General features: G+C 32.6%; 2 protein-coding genes across 4 annotated transcripts in view; one reads left to right on the forward strand and one right to left on the reverse strand.

Annotated features, from left to right (window-relative positions):
• Positions 1–7292: 7292 nt before the first annotated feature.
• On the forward strand, positions 7293–12406 carry LOC103493301 (protein NRT1/ PTR FAMILY 4.3-like). The gene is made up of 5 exons (XM_051086818.1): positions 7293–7577; positions 8286–8503; positions 9380–9838; positions 10892–11016; positions 11310–12406. Exons 1-5 carry the CDS (start codon positions 7433–7435, stop codon positions 12205–12207), a joined length of 1845 nt encoding a protein of 614 aa, XP_050942775.1. The 5' UTR covers positions 7293–7432; the 3' UTR covers positions 12208–12406.
• Positions 12407–14193: 1787 nt separating this feature from the next.
• Positions 14194–22964, reverse strand: part of LOC103493300 (cullin-associated NEDD8-dissociated protein 1) — a 32899-nt gene continuing 24128 nt past the window's right edge. For all 3 annotated transcript variants that reach the window (XM_008453992.3, XM_008453993.3, XM_008453995.3), the window contains exons 18-29: positions 21288–21380; positions 21042–21163; positions 20775–20937; positions 20447–20686; positions 18306–18554; positions 18048–18224; positions 17812–17958; positions 17556–17672; positions 16977–17145; positions 16566–16643; positions 16348–16486; positions 14194–14912 (exon numbers count right to left, since the gene is read on the reverse strand). In XM_008453992.3, the coding sequence (XP_008452214.2) occupies positions 14816–14912; positions 16348–16486; positions 16566–16643; positions 16977–17145; positions 17556–17672; positions 17812–17958; positions 18048–18224; positions 18306–18554; positions 20447–20686; positions 20775–20937; positions 21042–21163; positions 21288–21380 (1791 nt within the window). In that variant the 3' untranslated portion in view covers positions 14194–14815. The remainder of the gene's footprint in view (positions 14913–16347; positions 16487–16565; positions 16644–16976; positions 17146–17555; positions 17673–17811; positions 17959–18047; positions 18225–18305; positions 18555–20446; positions 20687–20774; positions 20938–21041; positions 21164–21287; positions 21381–22964) is intronic.

Consider the following 22964-nt stretch of genomic DNA (forward strand, 5'->3'; position numbering starts at 1 on the left):
ATCATTATTATTATTATTATTAATTTAAAGCTCAATTGGAATAATTAAGGCATGTTTCCCGTTTCAATTTTAATTTTAAAATAATAATACACATGTTAGGAATAACCGACATTTTTTCTTTTTCTTTTTCTTTTTTGACAACAACTAAACCGACATGTTTTTAATCAAACACAAAAGATGAATATATATATAGTTCAATTATGACGAAATTGTTAGAGTGTGTCAACTAAATCTTATATATTAGTTATGAAATGAGATTCAAAGTGGTATTTTTGTTCGAGGGTCGGGACAATTCGATTGTTAGGAAGGTAAGCAATAATATCTCAAAAATGTGATCATGGTATATAAATAAGCACAATTATCTTCACTAATATCAAATATTTTATTAGTATTTATGTTCAAAATAGACATTATCATTCCATTATGATTATGAAGATTCGTCGTAAAACTAACAAAACCACGTGGCCGTATATTATTAGCTGAGTGTAGTTTTGGTTATCACTCTAGTAGTCGAGTTAAATAGCCAAACTACTACATCATTTATTTTCATAGTTATCAATATGGTAAGTTATAATGGGAGGTTTTGTTTTTGATATGTGAAAATTTATTTTATTTTAATGCTTAATTTGAAGTTTTAGTTAATATTTGATTCTAGAAAAAAAAAATTGTTATAATAATTAGACTTATAGAAGAAACTATATTGTTTATAATCAATTAATCATCATACTATGGTATAAACATTTGAAAACTTTTGTATGGATAAGAGAAATACAACCTTTTGAAAGTTAAAAGGTAATTTTTGAAATAAAGTTTTAATTTTCTTTTTATATACTAACTAAGAGTAATTTAAACTTTCCTTTTATAATTCAAAAGTATCATTTAAATCACTTCTTGAAAGTGTCACCGTATTTATACGTATTAACACACTTTTATCTATAACTAAAACTAACTAATCGAAAAAATACTTTTTAAAACCTTAAAAATATTATTGAAACTTTAAATCAATTTCTTTTATGGAAACTTTTGTAAATGTAACAAAACACCAAACTATTTAGAGTCCGCGTAACAAAACTTATAAAGTTAGCCATTTTTTAAATATTCTAAGTTTGTACTTCCATCTTTCTTCTCTTCCTCCCGATTCGTTTTTCTTCAGCTATTTCGTCTTCCCCTGCAATTTCGTCTTTCTTCTTTCCTTTTTTTCTTCTTGAGATTTATTTCCATCATCTTTCTTATTTTTCAATTATTTATTTACGTCGTTTAATTTTTCCATCGTTTTTCTTCCTTTTTTTCTCTTCAATTTTTTTTCATCATCTTTCTACTTTTCTTCTTTTTTTCTTCCGTTGCGGTTTTTTTTTCATCGTCTTTCTTCTTTCCCTTTTTTTACATTGCTTACATTTGGGTAACCAAATCTAAACGACTATGTACAAAAAATAGCAAAATCTAAAAGATTGTGTATAAAGAATCTTGAAAAAAATCATTTAGATTGGAGTAGCCAAATGTAAACGATCGTGTAAAAAAAGTAAATGGTCGTGTAAAAAAATAAAAGATTGTGTATAAAGAATCTTGAAAAAAAATCATTTAGATTGAAGTAGCCAAATGTAACCGATGGTGTAAAAAAAGTAAACGATCGTGTAAAAAAAATAAAAGATTGTGTATAAAGAATCTTGTAAAAAAAGCATTTAGATTGGAGTAGCCAAATGTAAACGATCGTTTAAAAAAAGTAAATGATCGTGTAAAAAAAATAAAATATCGTGTATAAAAAATCTTGAAAAAAAAATCATTGAAGTAGCCAAATGTAAACGATCGTGTAAAAAAAAGTAAATGATCGTGCAAGAAAAGTAAACGATCGTGTAAAGAAATCTAAACGATCGTGTATCCAAAGAATTAAAAAAAATCTTGTACCAAAATTTTTTAAAAAAATCATTTAGATTTGGGTCCCCAAATCTAAACGATCGTGTAACCAAATTTAAACGTAACCAAATTAAATGATCGTGTAACAAAATTAAACGATAAAATTGAAAAGATAAATTGTAGCAATATCTAAACGATCGCTTATAAATTGTAGTCATATCTAAACGATCGCGTATCAAACAATAACCAAATCTAAACGATCGCAAATATATTACGCACGTGTTGTTGACGGCGTGGACGGGGCATTTTTGGTATTTTACATAGTGGGCCTCTAGGTTTTTTCCGTTTTCAGAATTGTTTTATAGAGTGTAAATATTTTATCGTTGTTTTATATTTTTGAAAAGACCCCTATCATTTAATATCCAAATTAAAGTAGAATAAGATATTTTATATAATTTAGCCTGTTAGCTTGTATAGAATATTGGTATTTCAATGATATTCATTGATAATAATTTAAGATTAGAATCCTATATATAACCATATTAAAAGACACAAAAAGGAAAGAATATATAAGAATAATATTTCCTAAAAATAATATTTTCTAAAAGTATTCTAATTATGTCAATACCCTTCCTCAAACTCAAGGTTATCACAAACTTGGAGTTTACTAAAAAACGTCGGGAGAAATGAGTCGGAAGAGGCATTCCCGACGCCGTGACATGCTTCAGCTAAAGTGGCGTCGAGAGTTCCTCTCGATAGACCTTATGCCGACGTATGACGCGGCGTCGAGAATTCCTTTTTATATATTTTTTAAAATATGTAATTTCTAATTTTTTTCCCTAAAATATTTTTCTCAAACATTCACAACGACATTCAGATTGCTCAAATATTTTTTCCGACGTTTTAGATTAAAGTAAAACAAATTCAATATAAATTAAGAAATTAAAAAATACAAACACAAATTAAAAAAAATAAATTAATAATACGAATAAGTTCAAAAAATATTAGTAAGTTTAATACAAAAAATGTAGTCCTCATAATACAAAAAAAACACAAACATAACAAAAAGTCTCCCAACGAGGCACGTACGCGTCATTCTACACCTTCGGTCCTACAATGATATAAAAGTAACTAAGTTTAGTACATATATCCATATGTTCACTGTATACTATCGTTGCAAAAACTTAAGAATAATGGAGACATATATACGTACCGCGGAACATAGCATCCGTCTCCGTAAAATTATTACGTTGGTATGACGATGACATAATGGTTGTGGACATAGAAAACAGACATTCAATAAGTTATTCAACATAAATAGGCTACCATAACTGTAGGATAGTCAAAACAAATCTTAACACACATATTACATTTTCAATTCAAAACATAAACCCCCTTCAAATTTGAATGCAACCATAACCCCCCATTCAAATTTGAATTCAACCATAAACCCCTATAAAAATTTCAATTTAGCTAGTAACCCCCCATTAAATTTCAATTTAAGTATAACCCCCTTCAAATTTCAAATTAACTAAACCCCTTCAAATTTCAATTCAACTATAACCCCCCCCCCCCCTCAAATTTCAATGTAACTATAACACCTCCCATCCAATTCAATTTTCAATTTAACTATAAAACTCCCCCCCCCCCCAATTCAATTTTCAATTTAACTATAAACCCCAAACCCTAAACCCTTGAAATTTCAATTCAACCACAAGTTACACACATTCTATACAAAAATACATTAAACAAACAAAAATCTATTCCAAAACAAAATCCTAAAACAATTTTCTTAAAAAAAAAAACCCTAAAACTTATATTTAAACTAAACAAACTTTATATTTAAACTTACTTAAAGTGGCAGACAGCGGCGGAACGGCGGCGAGGGCCGGCAATGACGATGGAACAAGCGGCGGCGAGCTACGAACGACAACGAATCTTCGTTTCTCTCTTCTCCCTTTCCCTTTCGTTTTCAGTTCTATGTAAAACAGAATTGAAACGTTTATAAAGGGAATCTTCCGACGCCGCACGAAAGCGTCGAGATCCCCTTTAAGGGTATTCCTGACGCTCATTAAATGGTTTTTCCGACGCGTAATAGTGCGTCGGGAAAACCCCTTATTCGCGAAGCTATTCCCGACGCATTGTGCATGGCGTCGGAAATAAGATGTATTTTACATTTAATTTGGCCTTATTCCCAACGTCGTTTGGCCAACGCAGGCTTGATGTGTCGGGAATACCCTTTTTCCCAACACATTGTGCGTGGCGTCGAGAATAGGGTTTTCTCCGATGCGACTTTCACGACTCGTCTATCCGACGTCGGCAATATTCTTATTCCCGTATTCCCGACGTTCTTTGTGCCGACGACTTTTTTGACGTCAGAAAAACCCCAATTTTTTGTAGTGGTTAGTTGATAATAATCAAATATTACAGTCCTATATATAACCATATTAAAAGACAAAAAAGAAAGAATATATAAGAATTATATTTTTCAAAAATACTCTAATTATTTCACTGTAGTCTAATAATATATTTAAAATTGGTAACTTTTAAATTTTAAAATCTTCCCTTCTCCTCAAAACTTTTTTAAAAAGAAAGATTTTATTTTTAATTGATTCGTTAAATAACATCTCTCTCTGCCGTCACTATTTTCAAATATTAAAACTTTGAAGCGATCATGGAGACAAGAGTTCTCTATTTTGGTAGACCCACTTGATCATCCATTAATCACATATAAATATATCCTATAATTTAACACATACATCCATATATATACTTGAGCTTTCATATATCTCTATCTATATCTATATATATATATATATATATAAACTGCTGGGAAGACGAAATAGGATGAAAGGTCATTCATTTTAACTCCACTTTCGAATTAAAACATATATAAAACAATAATTAAGTGATTTCCCCGTCAAGATCGATACTATAATTACTTTCCATTTGAAAACATTTTTAATCATTAAAAAAGTCATTCTAAATAGATCGTTAATCTGTCGATTAATATTGAAATGGATTTAAATTTTGTATAAAAATTATATTTAGTTGTGGTTTATTGAAAAAAAATGATAACATGTATAGTAGAAATACTAAGAATGATGCACATACATATGATTGGAATAATATTAAAAATGATGCATAAGGTTGAAGAAAACTAAAATTAAAGTTGGAAGTATATGTTCAAATAAGCTTAGCTCTATTAGTATATATATGTATGTACAAATGTGTCTTTATAATCAAAAGATCTATAGTTCAAATCTCTCACCTCGTTGCATTAAAGAGAATCTAAAATGTATAAATAAAGAGAGAAATCTTTTACATATATCACACAACAAACATTCATTCAATCCAAACATCGTCTTGTATCGATTAGAAATGATGGGAGATTCTCAGACAAGTATAGATGTATGTGAATGGTAGAAAAAAATGTGTGCTTTATTTATATAAAATTAATGAGAGGATTACATTTGAATACAGACTCAAATATATGTGTTACGGCCTAATTAATTGACTCAATTATTTTAACATAAGTGGTTTGGATACTTAAAAATTAAATGATTTACAAAAAAGGAATGGGATTAAAATATTGTTGTGTTAGGAGAGGCTGAATGAATCTATGTTCAAATGGTGGGATTGTTAAAGGTACAACAAACAAGAAAAAGTAGATGTGAGTCATACTTGGCTATTTTAAAATATATACCAAGAAACAAAATTTTCTTCTTTCCTCAATATACATTTCAAAAAAAATAAGGAATATTGTAGAACTTGAGAGAAATCATATCCACTTAATTATTTTAGGTAATTATAAACATCAAACACCATCAATCAGCACAATAAATTAACTAATTCTCTTGGAAGTCATAAATGCACAAAGTTGATCTATATGCTTTATAATTAGAGAAAGAGAGTATATATATATTAATATATTAACACCCAGGGACCTCAACATAATGTTGAGCAAAAACATTTTTTTTTTATAGTACAATAACATATGGGTTTGAGACTTTATTTAATTATCCTCTTAGTTTTAAAAATATATATTGATAAATTAAATCATGCTTGGGTTAGCACTTAGATGGTATACATATTGTCTTTTGCTATATTATATAAAGATCTCATCTGATTTTCTTCATGTGGATATTAAATCAATTTGTTTTTCTTAACTGTGTTTTTTAAGGTATGACCAACTAGGGATAATTAAACTTCAACATATATCTATTCTCTCAAATCAAGAGGATCTAATACCTCTAATTAGGGTCTAACCGAATATTATTTGGTAGTGCTTATAAAAGCAAGGAAATACAATAATAGGAAACCGTTTAACTAGAAGGATTACATAAAACTATAACAACCAACCTTTAGCCACAGCAAATACTTTTTAAAAATGTTCAATGAACTATACTAAACATTATTCTAAAACTCTCAATTTGCTACATTATTTATTATTTGATGTACTTCATTATCATCTTTTTTTTTTTTTTTTGTTACTGTGTTTACTATTTCTTTCTTAAACTAGAAATAATATATATCCCAAACACAAACTATTATAATTCATCTACGATAGTCTAAGATTATAATATTTCTTTGTTAGGTGAGGAGGATGCTATAGAAATAGAATCACATGAGAAAAAGCCCATATTCGATAAATTTAAGCAAAATTTAAAAGCTAATTAAATTTTGGAAAATAGCTCAAAAGTACCAAACTTCGTTCTTTTTTTTTAAAAAAAAAAAAAAAAAAAAGAAGAAGAAGAAGAAGAAGATAATGAAGAAGTTTAAGGAGTAAATGGAAAGCAAGGGGTGAATAGAAAAGTTTATGAACTCCACTCCTGCATGCTTAGTCTGATCTATAATTAACTTCTTTACAGGATATACGTTGTACGACGGAATAATTCCACGAACATTATATTGTTCTTTCATTTGGATATATATGTGCGTATCTGTATAGGTATGGAATAAAAGAAAAGGTATGTATATATGTATATGAGCATATAAAAATGAAAGAGATCAGATGTCTACCCAATTGTAAAAAAGAGGGCCACAACACAACACAACAAACACACACACACACACATACCTCTCTCATGACTGTGGGGGAGAGAGAGAGAGTTTTCAAATTGTATGCGCAAACAATACAACAGAAAACCTCACTATCTTTTAATTTCTTTCTTTCTAAAAGAAAGAAAGAAAGAAAGAAAAATGTAGAATTTGGTTGCGTGAGATTGTTATCCACATGTTTGTAGTGCGTGTGGGTAAATGATATTAATTTTCCCAATATATTCATTCTTCAATGGACAAACAATTTATGAAAAAAAAAAAAAAAAAGATAAGACTTTAATTTTTATGATATAATAAAAAAATAAAATGGAATGTGGAAATAAAATGGAATATGGGTGGAGAGGTGGAGAGGTGGAGAGGTGGAGAGGTGGAGAGGTGGGGGCCTTTGCAGTTTATTTAGGCTTTATAAATTGAGACCCAACTACAAGTTTTCCCTCAGATTCAGCTTAAACAATTCAAAAACTCTCTCTTCACATTATTTCTCATACAACAAAACCTTTACTTTTTGCTTTTCTAAAATATGGAAATGGAAAGCCAAAAAATGAGAGATTTGAAGGGGGAGAATCATCCCATCCCATCTGATCAAGATGTCTCTGTTGATTGGAGAGGAAGACCTTCCAACCCCACCTTCCACGGCGGAATGCGAGCAGCCGTCTTTGTTCTCGGTATTTCTCTTATATACTTCTTTTATCTCTCTCTCGTACTATCTACTTTCTCTATTTATCTCTTGTACGTAGGTACACCATGTCATTATTCTTATATTTTGCTCACCTACGTAGTTGAACATTAATGAAAGTAGTATGGAAATTTGAAATATTTCTCTTATTTTCTATACCTATTCTAGATTTGTTTTCTTCTCTTTTTTTTTTCCTTATTTGGAAGTTCTCTCCAAATTATGAAACACACACACACACACACACACAAAAAGACACTAAAGGGTATGGCTTGAATCCTATAAGGGAGTATATTAAAAAGTTTTTCTCTAAATTAAACAATGGCTTGAAGTTAAAGAAAAGTAGCTTTCTAGCAACCAGTTTGGTTCAAAGTCAATGGTTTTGGCTTAAATATAATATAAAATAATAAGGCAATATATGTAGAGAGAGAGAGAGAGAGACTAACAAAGTTTAATAAAAATAACATATGGAAAAAGTGAATCAGTTTTGCTTAATAATATGATATGGAATAATTTAGTAAACCTAAGCTTAAGAGCATGGAGCAGATGTGTAAGCGATATCTTGGCGTACTCTTTTATCACATCCTAGTTTTTTGTTTTGCTCTAAAGAAATACTTTCTTTGTGTCGTATTTGGTTCGAAGAAGAAGAAGAAATGTGATATAATGGAGTAACCAGTTAATTATGAAAAATGGTGAGCAGGGATGCAAACGTTCGAAATAATGGCGATCGCGGCGGTGGGGAACAATCTGATAACATATTTGATAAATGAGATGCACTTTTCACTGTCAAAATCTGCAAACATAGTGACAAACTTTGTTGGGACAGTGTTTCTTTTGGCACTTCTTGGTGGTTTCCTTTCTGATTCTTATCTTGGGAGCTTTTGGACCCTTCTTATCTTTGGCTTTGTTGAACTTTCTGTAAGTATTTACCTTCTTCCTCCATCACCATCATCATTCATTTCTATCCAAGTTTATCTTTTTTCTATTATTGTTATTATATATATATATATATGTATGTATGTATGTATGTATGTATGTATGTATGTATGTATGTATTTTTGTTTAAGAATGTAAAATGAAATGTTAAATCTACTTATTAGGGTTTAGGTTAATCCTAACTTTGATAGGTATTAAAAAAAGGAAATTGATACGTATTTTTCGACATGATATCTACAAAAGTTCTGATGCTCAAGCTTCTGTAATATCATTTTCTCCATAAAGATCCATAAATTCATCTATTAGGTAGGTAGGTCTTGTGCTAAGTTTCAAGTTTTAAATAACGTACCAAATATATATACTACTCCAGAGCACATGCATATAATACCTTTTATTTTATTATTTTTTTCATAAGAAACAATTTCACTTATGGTCTGAAATTAAAAAGATATATATATCACGCATTTCCAGTTTGAAAGGAGAATAGTATATAGCTGTAGTATTTAAAAAAAGGAATAACTCGTTAATTACAGCACTAAAAAAATGTATGATAAGAGAGCTAGAGATTTTTGTCTAACGTAGGCAAGCACATGCACATTTTCTCGACAAAAGACAAAGATTCTATTGTTGCAAATATAACAATCTAGTCCAAAGTATCATAAATCACGGCACGACACAAAAAGAAAATTATGTAAATGTAGCAAATTTTATTTTCAACTCTATAAGCCTTTCTTGGGTCGTAGAGTGTCTATTATGGTTGATACATTCAAAATGTTATTATATACCTAAAAGTGTTATACCTTATGTTGCAATTAATTATCCAAACTTATATATATATGGGCATATATGGCATGGCAGGGATTCATATTGCTATCAGTTCAAGCTCACGTGCCACAATTAAAGCCACCACAATGCAATATGTTGTTGATAAGGAACAATAATGAACATGAATGTGTGGAAGCAAAAGGAGTAAAGGCGTTGATATTCTTTGTAGCATTATATTTAGTGGCAATTGGGAGTGGCTGTGTGAAGCCAAACTTGATTGCTCATGGAGCTGATCAGTTCAGTACTTCTTCACAAAATCCAAGTCAATCAAAATCGCTTTCAAAATATTTCAACACAGCTTATTTGGCATTCTCGATTGGAGAACTCATTGCTCTCACTCTTATTGTTTGGATTCAAACTCACTCTGGAATGGACGTTGGATTTGGAGTTTCTGCTGCTGTTATGGCTTTTGGTTTGATCATTTTGGTCGCTGGAATCTTTTACTACAAGAATAAACCTCCTCAAGGACCCATTTTCATCCCTATTCTTCAAGTAATTAATTCTTTTCCTTTTTTTACTTTTTACTTTTTCTTTACTACTTTTACATTGTTTCATCCATTCTTAAAGTCTTTATCTTTTGGGTCTCAAGTATGTGTTTTCTCAATATTACCTTATGGCTTCAGATACTTTTCTTTTGCTTCTTCTTTTTTTTTTTTTTTTTTTTTTTTTTTTTTTTTTTTTTTTGTAATACTTTCTACCTATCCTTATGTCTCTTTTGTGTTCCTTTTGGTATCTATCTATTTGGTTTTTTTTTTATTTTAGTTTATGAAGTTAAAAGCTATAAACATTTCTTTCCCTTATAAATTTCAAAAGCCTAACAAAGTTAGATTTTGAAAAGTAAACAGAATAGTTTTAGAAAACTTATTTTTGGATTTTGGAATTCGACTATGAGCTCCGTTTTTTAAGAAACATGCAAATTATTATAAGAAAAAAATGAAGGAAGTAAGCTCAATTTTTAAGAGGAAAAACATACAAAATGGTTCCAAATGGGGCTTTTGTTTTCTGTTGTTTATCATTTTCATTTGCATGTTTACTTTCCATATTTGGTTTTCCATAAGAATCTTAGAATCGTATTTTCATGGTTTGGATTAATACAAAACTATAATTAATAACACATACCATCTCTATTATATATAATACATAAATTTATCTAAAAAAAGCAAGAGAGTAGAGTATATATAAATATTAGGCAGTATGTTTATTTAGACCATTTATTTTGTCATAGTTGTACATAACAAGTTATTACATACCAATGAATATTATATCAAATATGATAAACTTATAGTTGGGTAGACTGTTTGAAAATACTGTTGAGGCTGTTCAAAACTTTTTTGGCAACGTTGATTTTTTTTTTTCCATTTTTATTTGAGTACAAAAAAAAGGAGTAACATAAATGTATGGATTGAATGATAATGGAAATGAAAAGACATAAAAGTTAGTGCTGTCTGCTGAGTCATATTGTCCACATAAAGTTGAAATGAAAAATTCTTTTTATTTTTATATCTGTGTCATTGTAATCCAATTAATTGCTGTAAAAATTTTCAGGTCTTTGTTGCTGCTCTTTTGAAAAGAAAGCAAGTTTGTCCTTCCAACTCTCATACCATTCATCATAAAGTTGCCTTATCCTCTCAATCTCATTCTCCCAACCTCATTCCCACTCAAAAGTTCAGGCAAGTTTACTTCATAATTTCCCCATTTTTTGAAAAAACTAACTTCTCGGAACCTTTTCAACATAAGAAAACAGTCTCTCTTTGTTAAGGAATTATTGTGAATAAATGAAGCCGTAGTAGATAGCATGATATTTAAAAAATGCAAGTATAACAAAATTTATTAGTAATAGGAATCTATTACTTATAGACTTTATTATATTTACAATTTTTTAACAATTTTGATATTCACTTAATTATTAATCCTAAAAGTGCTATCCTCGACGATAATCAATCATGGAATATGATATTTACAGGTTCTTGGACAAGGCTTGTATCAAAAGCCAAGATGGGGAAACAAAGGAAAGCCCATGGAGATTGTGTACTCCAAATCAAGTTGAGCAAGTGAAGATATTAGTTTCACTTGTCCCAATATTTGCTTGCACAATAATATTCAATACAATATTGGCTCAACTCCAAACATTTTCAGTTCAACAAGGAAGCCTTATGAATACCCAACTTACTAAATCCTTCCACATTCCTCCCGCCTCACTCCAATCCATTCCTTACATTATGCTCATTTTCATTGTCCCTTTGTATGATACTTTCTTTGTCCCGTTTGCTAGAAAGTTTACTGGTCACACCTCCGGGATCTCTCCGTTAAAACGTATCGGTTTCGGTCTCTTTCTCTCCACTTTTTCGATGGTTGCAGCAGCCTTAATGGAGAAAAGGAGAAGAGATTTAGCCGTGAATTCAAATGAGACGATATCGATCTTTTGGATCACCCCACAATTCCTTATTTTTGGGTTATCTGAGATGTTTACAGCAGTCGGACTCATTGAGTTCTTTTATAAACAATCTGTAAAAGGAATGCAAGCGTTTTTAACAGCCATGACATATTGTTCATACTCATTTGGATTCTATCTGAGCTCATTGCTGGTGTCATTGGTAAACAAGATCACATCAAGCTCCTCTAATGGAGGTTGGCTCCATGAAAATAACCTAAACAAAGATAGGCTTGATCTCTTTTACTGGTTGCTGGCTGCACTTAGCTTACTCAATTTCTTTAACTATCTCTTCTGGTCAACATGGTTTGACGAACATCCGTCTCTCTCAGAAAAGCTACAACATGATGACAATCCCCGAGGCGTAGAAGACCATCACATATATAATTTCAATTCGTCCAAGAACAATGTTGATGATTATGTACTTTGAATTAAGTTATTATTTTTTAGTCTACACTTCTCTTTTCTAAGAATTAATTGGACAATATGATCTAGGTCACTTGGAGGAGTTGATAGAAGAAAGATAAATAGTCTATTTGATGTGCGTGTTTAGGGTTTAGGGTTTGTTTAATATCTGTGTACTTAGTTGTGTAGAGAAGAAACTAAATAATATTAAAAGTATAAATCCATGTAAATGTCCCATTACTTGACTTGTCATATTTTCCCAATGAAAGACAAAAGTTGCTTTCTCCTCCCCAGAAAAAGTATCATTCTATTATTCTACGAGAAGTAGGAATCTAAAATTATCATTGCTCTCCAAATGGTTTAATGGTTTTTCAATAAGAAAGAATTGGTTTTATTAAATAATTAAGGGAATTGAGTAGTCGGAAAGATTTTTTTTTTTAAAAAAAAAAACCCCATCCAAAAGCTAATATTCCACTACAAGAATATCATTTTCTTTTTATCTCAATGGACAGAAAATGGAGTATTGAATTGGGAAAAGGTTAAAAAAAGGTGAACTTTTACAGAAGTTGGCAAGGATAGTAAGAAAAGAAAGATATATTAGGCAAAACTCCATTGACAATATTCAATGCATTCTTCATCTCCTTCCCACAATTGCATATCAACTTCATTCCTTAATTTTTGGGGGGAAAATCATAACCTTCATTAAAAATATGAATTGACAGAAAAGGAATAACTAAGTGGAGGGTTGGTGCTATTCTTTCTAAAGGAAAAAAAAAAAAAAAAAAAAAAGAAAGAGGGGCCCCCAAAGAGATCTAGCCAATGTGATGTGAAGCATGAACAAGGGACATAATGAAATCCCCTATAGAACTGAAGTCAAAAAGGAAAGGAGAAAAAAAAAGGATTTCTATAGGGGGAGAGAGAGTTATGCAGTAAAAACACTGCAAAGAAGTATGTGTACTAAGCTTTTTAGTTGTCAATCATATAACTTTATGCAAGGAAACATGTCCCAAACATGTTTTGTTGTCTAAGCTTGGCTCCCCATGATGGGGAAAGGCCCTTTCCTCAAAACTCCTTTTGGCAAAAACAAACATCATATTGGTTGGAGAAAGATTGGCCATGCCCCTCCCCCCGCCCCCCCAATCCCTAAACCAAAGCAATAAGAAACCTAAAGTCTAAAAAACTACAACCTGATTCATGTTCATACTCCTGGTTTTTGATAATATCTACCTCCACTATTACCATTCTAAATTCATAGCTTTTATGCAGATACAGAGAAATTGGCTCTAGTTTCGACACTAGTGGGTTATGACAAATAAAATGGTAGATTTGAGTTCTTAAAATTATACTCCAAAATATGAGATGCAAGTCAAATTGGACAGTCCATTTCCCATTTCCACCACCATCAGATCCATCAGATCCATGTTGGTGATTCGTCACCTGTCACTTGCAATTTACATTGCTTACCTGTCAAAGAGCGATGTATCTTCCCTTCAGTGAAGTTGGCTATGACTATAACCTGGTTTCCCTGTGAAATCAGTTAAGTATCTTTGGCCTTGGACATGAAATAATAATAATAGGAGTAATAAAGTATAGTTGCAAATGAAGCCATAATCAAACCGAAAGTATTTGCAGTTCAAAATACAAAGGAATTTGGACAATTTATTCAATTCTTGAATCTATCCCTGGTAAACCATATCACTAGTAAAAGTCGATCACCGATAAAATCTATTAATGATAGATGTTACTATATTTGCAATTCTTTGTAAATGTTGTTATACACTTAATTATTATCTTTAAAAGTGCTACTCAATGCAATTATCTTTAACAAAAATAATAATAATAAAAATCAAAGATACTGCTTTATTTAGGCTTGCACGACCCATATATTGTTCCATTGTAAAGGGTTTGGTTGTCTATGTACGGTTTTCTTGAAAAATTCAATTCTAGTCATGGTGTACTTGAACCCAAACCAAAAATCACGAGGGGGTGAGGGGTGAAGAAGAACAACAAGTCACCTGAAAATTCACTTCTTGTTCTGATTATAATTTTGTAACCACACCAGAGTTTAGATAACAAAACTATCAATCACAAAGCATCAACAGCATCCATCATCACGTTTGTCATCTACTACAGTAGACATCAACTTCTGACCTCACCTACCTATATCACAAAACCAAATTATGTATCTAATCCAATCCCCGATCTGATCCAACCAAGAAGAGATGTGTTTTTTTCATTTTGACCCCCCAACCCATGAAGAGAGCAACATTCCTTTTCTTTATTGGAAGGTCTATCGACATATGATTTCATATGGTCACATGAGATAATCAGGACTCAAAACGAATGAAAGTATACAACAGAAAAAGAGAAAAGAAAATGTAATATTGTTCAAAACAATATCATGCACGTTTCCCCCCCTTTCTATGCTCGATGGTTACTTTCTAGACCTCCAAACCTACCGTATATGTCCACGTGACTACAAGCTCTTCCTCTACCATTCTTAGATGGATGGTGTACCTTATCTCATCTTACCCAAGAAGGCTGATGCTGCAGAGACCAAAATGACAACATAATCTTCCTCGCTACTTGGGAACTTCAATTTTACACAATGATGCCTATCATTCCCACTTCTTTCACTCATTTCGGATAGAGTAGTATTTCTCAGAGAGTGCTGGAGATTTTGAAATTTCATTCATAAGATTCTTGAACTTGAGGCTGCAATCTCCTCCACTGCAAGAATAATAAAAGCACGTGTTACTCACAGAAATCAGATAGTAAAAGTTCCAAAATTAGCATGCACACTATCCAGGATAATGTAGAAAAATTAACAATCCATGTCAACACAAGTCAGAACCTTCTCCTGTGCGAAGCTCACACAGGGATAAAAGTTTTGGTTTAGTACTTTATTATTTAATAAAAGTAGACTGAATTCAGTTTTGTATTTTCTTTTTCATCAAGTATGTGCCATTTAAATTCTCCAAATCAAACTCTATGGAGACCACCAAAGTGACATTCATTCAAATTAAACTTGGTTGGTGAAGATCTTCCAAGTCATCCCATCCTATCCGCTCTCCTCTCCCAACCTAACAAGGTCCCTCCTCCCCAGCTCTCCCCAACCTCTCAAGACTCTCACAATATCAGGTGGCAATATCAGGTACTTAGCCACGCAATTATTGACTGGCGCCAATCCTCAGTCCCCCTCTTAGTTCTTCGTTGGTTTCTCATCCAGTATCTCAACCCCTCAGCCAACCCACACCTGGCACATCCTTCCATTGTCTCCTAGCATCCATCAGATTCAACCTTTATCTACCTCACTAATTCTCAGCCCCAGTTGATGTTTATGAGCTTTCAGAAATTGCCAATTTCCAACCAACTAAATTGAATGGTGGAGTTTCATTACTAGTTTGTGCCCAAAACCAACATTGACCAGCTATATGAACCCCTATCTAGCATACTCGGTTCTAGTTTTCTTTAATGGTTCAAGGTGTGCATACAAAGAATATTTTAATATCAATCTCCTATACTTTGGAGAGATCTTCTGTACTCCTCGTAAATGATGTAGTCTTTCTTATGGCTTTGACTGTCAAAACTTTTGTATAATTACACCTCCTTTTCGTTGATCATATGAATACATTTTCGTGGGCCTCTGAACTTTGATCATCATCCTAATATCCTTTTCCTCTACTTTTCAGTATCTGCATGCAAATCTTTTCTTTTTTATCAGAAAAAAAAAATTCAATTATGGACTTGACTGTTATTAGGCTTATATATCATATTTATCTATCTTTTTGATATCAACGTAATTTATGCACACTTGAATTAGTCAAACAAGATTGCTGTCTACTCATGCGATATTTGAAGTTTAGAAATATATAGCATATTAATACTTTAGGTAACTGCCAAAACTTGACTTTTTTTTCAGCATTTAGTGGTTGCACTAAATTAGTATATTTAGTGTCACCTTGAGATAAATATTGCCTCCTTCAGCATGCCAAGTAGAATTGACTAGGAAGGAAATATCTACAAAATATGTGCTATGCATGTTGATATGAGTACAGGTTCTTTTGTGCCATTCTAGAACGGTGTTTGGTCCAAGGACCATTCACATTGTAGACTCAACAGAGGGAAAGAAAAAAAAAAGACCCAATACATCTGAAAAGCAAACCTTATCCGATTTAGAGATGCTATTGCTCGAAGAGCACTGCGAATCATGTCCTCATTACGATCTACTTCTTGTTTAACAGCATCTTGCTTTGGCTTGAAGTTAATAGTCTTTTGAAGAGGATCGACCAGTGAGTCCAAAACTGGAAAATACCAAAGATATATTACCAAAAAATCTTACAGAGCAAAATTTTATGCGTCTTGATTGAAGTATCAACCAACCTGCTAAAACAGCTGATGGGCACTTATCAGCAAGTTTTGATAGAATCAGATGGCATGGCATTTTAACGTCGTAGTGATCTATGACAAAAAGTACCATGAGTTCAAATTTTCACAAGGACAGATTGCAATCATTATAAACCTTCCAAAAACATCAAACAGCATAAGAGATAAAAATAATTCTTTCAACTACAGCATGACAAGTTGCTTGAGTAAGAATAAACCTAAGTATAACGAAGTAGTTGGCATTACACAAAATTTCAACAGAACTCACAGCAAAAAGTTAGGAAGTAAGAGTAACAAAACAGGTTAATACTACGAAATTATCCACAACAAACCAGACCATGCCAACAAAGACAAAATTGAAGTTAAAATTGAGTTGATAAAAGTTATGATGATGAGTTGGTAACTCACCATCCAAACCAGATTTAAGATAAGGAACAATAAATGATGATGGGTTCACTTGGTCAAGACAACTATCCAGCAACGTATCCACACATTCAAAAGCAGCCTTCCGCAACTCAAGCCCATCATCCACAACATGCTTAAAGGGACCAAGATCAACAGTTCTTATCAACTCTTGCTGCATCAAGGTCGTTCAAGACAGTATCAATATGAATATCCTTCGTATTGAAATCTTAAAGATAAGGCAGGAAATAAGGACAAAGGAATAACATAATTTCTACTCTAGAAATTCTCTAACGTGACTTGACATGAAAAATGTAATTGGAGAGAAAACCCATACTATGAGGACAAAGGATATTAAAAACCCAATAGAAATGGTCTCTAATTCAGTCTCAGCTGTTCGTCTATGGTAGCATATCATCTATAATATAGTCTGGCTTCAATATCCAGAATCTATGACTAACTTAGGATGCCATCTTGTTAAATACAGATATAGAATTAGACAAACGTTCAAGGATCAAATGGAAGCCACAATAACTCAGAAGCAAGCCCTTCTTAACTTCATGCATAAGGGACCTAACTGATTACCTTCACAATTGTTTGATCATAAAGAAGCGGCAATAACTCAGGAAGAAGCCCCTTTACAAGATTAGGCTTATTGTGGGCAAATGTACTCAAGGCCAAGACAGCTGCACGTCTAACATGCTGTCATACATTCACAATCACGTTAAATTAAGACTTGCCCCGTTGGACCACCAACAACAGTTACTTGATAAATTAAATGGAGGCAGAAAAATCACTCAAAGATGAGGTAAATATCTCTAGATGAATATTTGGTACGTACACGATCATGATCCTTTATAAGCATTAGGAACGATGAGATCTCAGGATATATTATCTCGTCTATCTTCTCTGGTCGCTCAACTATGGAATACTTGACAGCAATTACAACAGTTGCTCTAGTGAATGCTGCTGGACTTGTTGTCCTTACCTAAAGAAGCCATTACGACACAACATGCTATGTAAAAATTCAGAGTCATAGCCCACAGTACAGTGGTAAAAAGTAAATTGATTAGATACCTTGAGAGCAGGAACAAGTTTTCCAGGCTCAATAAGTGCAATTTTACCGAGGCACTCTGCTACAACATTCCTGACTCCCTCTTCCTCACTCTCACAGTGATTAAAGAGTAGATTAAGTATCTTCTCAACACTTGAGTCTTGAAACTCAGCTTTATCCACAGATTGCCTAACTATAACCTGCAATAAAGAGTAAAGTTTGCACAAACTTACCACTCGAAAATAAATTCAGCAAAATCTGGCTCAGGCTTGTGCACAAACCTCCTTCAGCGAATGAAGCAAGAGATATTGTTTCTTCTGCTGGTTATCGATCTGGTCCAGTATAAAAGGCAAGTATTTGGATAGATTACCAACAGCAATATTACCAAGAGCATAGGAGGCAGCAGATTTGATCTCTTCAAAGGGAGATTGGAATGACTCAATAACAATATTCTCTATGTGAGCATGTGAACTCAAGTCCTTCCTTCTGCCAATCTCCCCCAGACAGAGTAACGCAAGGTGTTGCTTAGCCTGAATTTTGCAAAAGTAAAAATTAGGCACCAGGACAATTGCGTAGGCATAACATAAACGGCCATGAAGTACGAAATTGAATAACTGAGTCAGATTCTCAAGATGAAAGTGAGCTCCTTCCAAAGATTCAAGAAATATACACATAAAGATATTACAAAACAACACTTTAAAAGAATCTTACTCCCGCAACAATGGCATACGATAATAGTCCTTTGGGACTTACACAGGGAACAATGAAAAGAAGATCTTTTTGTGGGTACAATAGAAAAATGTAAATTAATTTTTTATATTGCAAACATATAGGGTACGTTTGGGTGGGGTTTTAGGGGGAAAAGGATTAAGAAATTGGGCCAAACCGTGTTTGGCCCAAAGATTATGATAAATGGGGATTAGGACCCTAATCCCTACATAACCCTATCTTATCCTCTCTTTTACTTTCTTACAACCCTACATTACCCTACCAAAATAACTCAATCCAAATTCTATTATTGTTTTTTAAATTACTACAATCATAACCCTTCCCCAAACACATATTATTATAACACTACTATCATTATCCCTCCCCTAAACACATATTATCATAACACTACCTTTCATATTCTTTCCCCCAAACACATAACACTACCAATAATAACATTTCCCCCACACATATTATCATAACACTAGGATTATCATAATCCTAGGATTATTATAATCCTTTTCCCACGTAACTCTTTCCCTCCCCAAATGCACCCATAGAGTCTAAGAATATGACTTTTTTTTTTTTTTGGAGAAAATAGGGTTCTTAAAGAATATTGCTTAATTTCATAATCAAAAAATTTAAAAAGACACCAAGCACACGCACTGACATAAAGGCATATGCTTCAACAAAGGCATAGGGAGGCACTTTGAACAAAATATATCATTTCACACAACTATTTATGATTATAAATAATAAAAAAATTCAAGACTTAATAATAGGTCCATTTAAGTTATAACATCTACAGTAAGATAATTCAGAATTTACTTTCCAACACTATAACCAATTTGTTCAGGCCTAGCATTAGTCTCTTTTCATTTCATTGATGAAAATCTTTGTTTAAAAAAAAAGTAAAAAGTAAATCTAAAATTTATCAAACACTTGTATTCTTCAAATTAATGTTGATTTTACCAAAAGCATAATAGCCAATAATTATTTTTAAAGCTACAGCAATGCCAAATTAAGCCTAAGTCCCCTTGAGGCACAAATCCTCCCTCTCGGGTTATATTAACAAGAATGAAGGACCTAGTACCTCACCAATCTAAGTCAACTCTAAATCCACGACCTATAACTGATCAATAGGTTTCGGTCTACCATGAACAAAGATTGAGTTACTCATTAAGCTAATGTAGCTCCAAGTTCACAACCTTCATTTATACCCTAAGCCTTTCTTAGCTAAGTACTCTACCAGTACCACCAAATAGGCTTTTCTTATAAGCACACCAAAGTGCACTTTTCAAATATTATTCAGATGAAGAACATTTCAACAACAAGTAAAATGAAGAATATTTCAACAAAAAGTAAAAGACGACGGACGCTTGGGACTTGTCAAATCTTGGACAGAAAAGTAAATCAATCTTAAAACTCTATTTTTCTCAAAACAGGAAAAAAAAACTGTACAACAAGTACTATACAACAAAATTTATAATACATTACATTCAAAACATTTATCTTTCCACCTGACAGATGCTATATTTCTTTCATTTTGAAGTTTCGCCATAATGTCACACATATGACATACCAAAGGAACAATTCAGCAGGCTGCAAGCCAATAATCTAAGAATTGCTCCAATGATAGCACACGTTGCACATGAAATAATGACTATAATAATTGTAATAATTTAGAATATAAAAGACAGAAATACACACTTACAGAATTCGTACTGCTATCATCTTTCAGAATTTCCGTTAGCATTTTTACTGTTGAAGAATACTTTTGATCACCAGCAGCAAGACACAAAACAGCAACACACTGTGCAATTGAAAACAAAGCTTGTTTTGCAACACCGCCGGATTGGGGTGATGGTTTAGCACATGAAAGAAGAGAGTCTAGCAAGGCATCAAAGCTTGTATTTGCAGAATAGACCAATGCCGCAAAAAAGCTCTGTAAAGCCTGCAATTCATAATATCAATAGCTCTTAACATGAAGCACGATAAATCAGGGTATAATGATACGTAAACATTCCCAGAAATCTGAATACCATAAGTGCCTGCCCCTGCAGAAGTGAACTTTTGATTAGTAGAAGTGCTTGAGGAAGGACTTTGTTCCTAACAGCTAAACCAATACTTGAGCCTGATCTCCTGTCACCCATCAAGGTGCAGCATAATTCCAATGCAAGAGCAGTCATATGCAAGTCTGAATCACTGCCAAAAGGATGTAAAATTCAAACATGAGCAAAACCAACAGCAAGCAGGAGGCAGGATTGAGAATGGAGGAAGAGGGGAAGAGTGGCTATAGAGATTAAAACCTTATCAAAGTTGAAAGTTCCACGATAATGACTTCATATGCTGAAGGGCCAATTTTATCACCATAAGCAGCTATAAGTGAATTTAGAGTCCCCAGAGTTGCCTGTCTCAATGCCCGATTGGCCTGTTTTTCCACAAAACAAACAAAAGAACTCACATGTAAATATATCACCAAAAAATAAAAGAAACAAGTGTCTGCAAGTGCAAGCATAATAATCATCACTGAGTACACACAATAGTGTTTATACCTTCCGGAGGAATGCTGTCAACTCTGATATGACATGCTCTAAAACACAAGACAGGTCTATTTGAAGTGGAGAAGCCGCAATGACAGCAAATGCCTGGGACCAAATATTCGAGTTTAAGCCAGCACCATATTTAATACAAAACAGAGATACTTCTGTTGGATAAGAAAAGACATAATACTATCATCTAAATTCACCATAAGCCAGAGCTTTTACGAAATATCTGGGCTACAATAAAGAAAGAGAAAAGTAATTTCTAAACACTAGCAACATACAACAAACTTGCTGAAAATAATATTTTATTTCTTATTTTCTTTGAGAAGAAAAGGATTTATTAAATACAAAATACAAAATCAATTAAAAAAGAAAGAATCCATCAATACAAATAACTAAATAAGGAAAATACAAAAGCAGTAAATAATAATTCAATAAATACAGAAAATATATAAATAATAAACACTCCGCCTCATGTTGGTGTGAAGATATCATTCATGGTTAGCTTGTCAATTAAATTGTTGAAGTGCCCCTTTGGGAGACCTTTAGTTAACAGATCAGCAATTTGCTCTATTGTTGGAAGGTAAGACTTGCAGATTACTCCATATCTTCTCTTTTATGAAGTGTATCACCTTTAATTTGTTTATTTTTTTCTATCCAAAAGGACTTGATTGTGGGCAATGAATATTGTTGCCTTGTTGACGGAAGGTAGGGAACGCAAATTACTGATGTTACCATCCTTAACAACAATATTTGTTGGAATGAAGCCACAAATGTCTTTTCTAACTTCAAATAGAGTCATAGGACACTATGAGATTAAAGAGTTTTGGAGGCAACGTTGACTAAACCACCTAGTTTTTCCCCATACCCCCTCAAAGCCGAATCATTCCAATATTCCAATGGTAAGTTTTAATTGATATCCAACCCTCATAACTTCATTATTAGACCAATGCTCAACATTTTGATGAAGGTTGCCGAAATCATCCTTAAATTTCTTATGACAGAAGGAATGAAGAACAGGAAGTTACAGTAATTCAACCACACCACTTTTGAACCAATGAAGAAGAGGAGTTGAAAGAGAAAAATGTTGATATTTTCGCATTTCTTCCATAAAAATCATATCATTTTCACCAAAATATTGAAGGTAAAGTTAGACCTGAAACCAGCATAGAAGTCGATTAAAACGAAAAAATATAAAAAGAAAAATTGAAAATCAATTAGAATGAATGTCGATGAAGGGCAGCAGGGAAGACAATGAATGATAGTAGATGGACAAAAGGCAGGAAGAAGAAATCACGAAAGAGGACGGTGGTCAGAGACAAGAATTGATCGCAAAGCTGAGAAGCTGTGATGGATGAAGACAATAAGTTCAAATGAAGGGAGAGCAGAGACAGAGATTAAAAGGATCGGCTCACATCGGTGCTGATGATGCAACTATATCCGACTACAAAGGTGGCTAGGGTTAGGTTGATTGACAGTAGTTAGAGTTGAAACTGAAAATTTCCTGTCTTACCAAAAGGAAATTCCCAGCTACTTCCTCTTCCACGTTTGTCTTGATCTTCTCATCCTTTGCAAATTGACATGCTCTGAAGTCTGAATCTATCATAGCAAAAATTATCTAACACAAAAGAACAAACATCTCCACATCTTTCTATCCTTTCATATTATGAACCGAACCCAATTTCT

The sequence above is a fragment of the Cucumis melo genome, chromosome 6, assembly GCF_025177605.1.
Source record: "Cucumis melo cultivar AY chromosome 6, USDA_Cmelo_AY_1.0, whole genome shotgun sequence".
Taxonomy (NCBI): Eukaryota; Viridiplantae; Streptophyta; class Magnoliopsida; order Cucurbitales; family Cucurbitaceae; genus Cucumis; species Cucumis melo.

Bases quoted from the DNA above. Each gene is read 5' to 3' on its own strand.
- LOC103493301 (XM_051086818.1), top strand. From the start codon at position 7,433: ATGGAAATGGAAAGCCAAAAAATGAGAGATTTGAAGGGGGAGAATCAT. The intron at 9,839-10,891 runs GTAATTAATTCT...AAAAATTTTCAG, and splicing joins TTTTCATCCCTATTCTTCAA to GTCTTTGTTGCTGCTCTTTT. The intron at 11,017-11,309 runs GCAAGTTTACTT...TGATATTTACAG, and splicing joins ATTCCCACTCAAAAGTTCAG to GTTCTTGGACAAGGCTTGTA.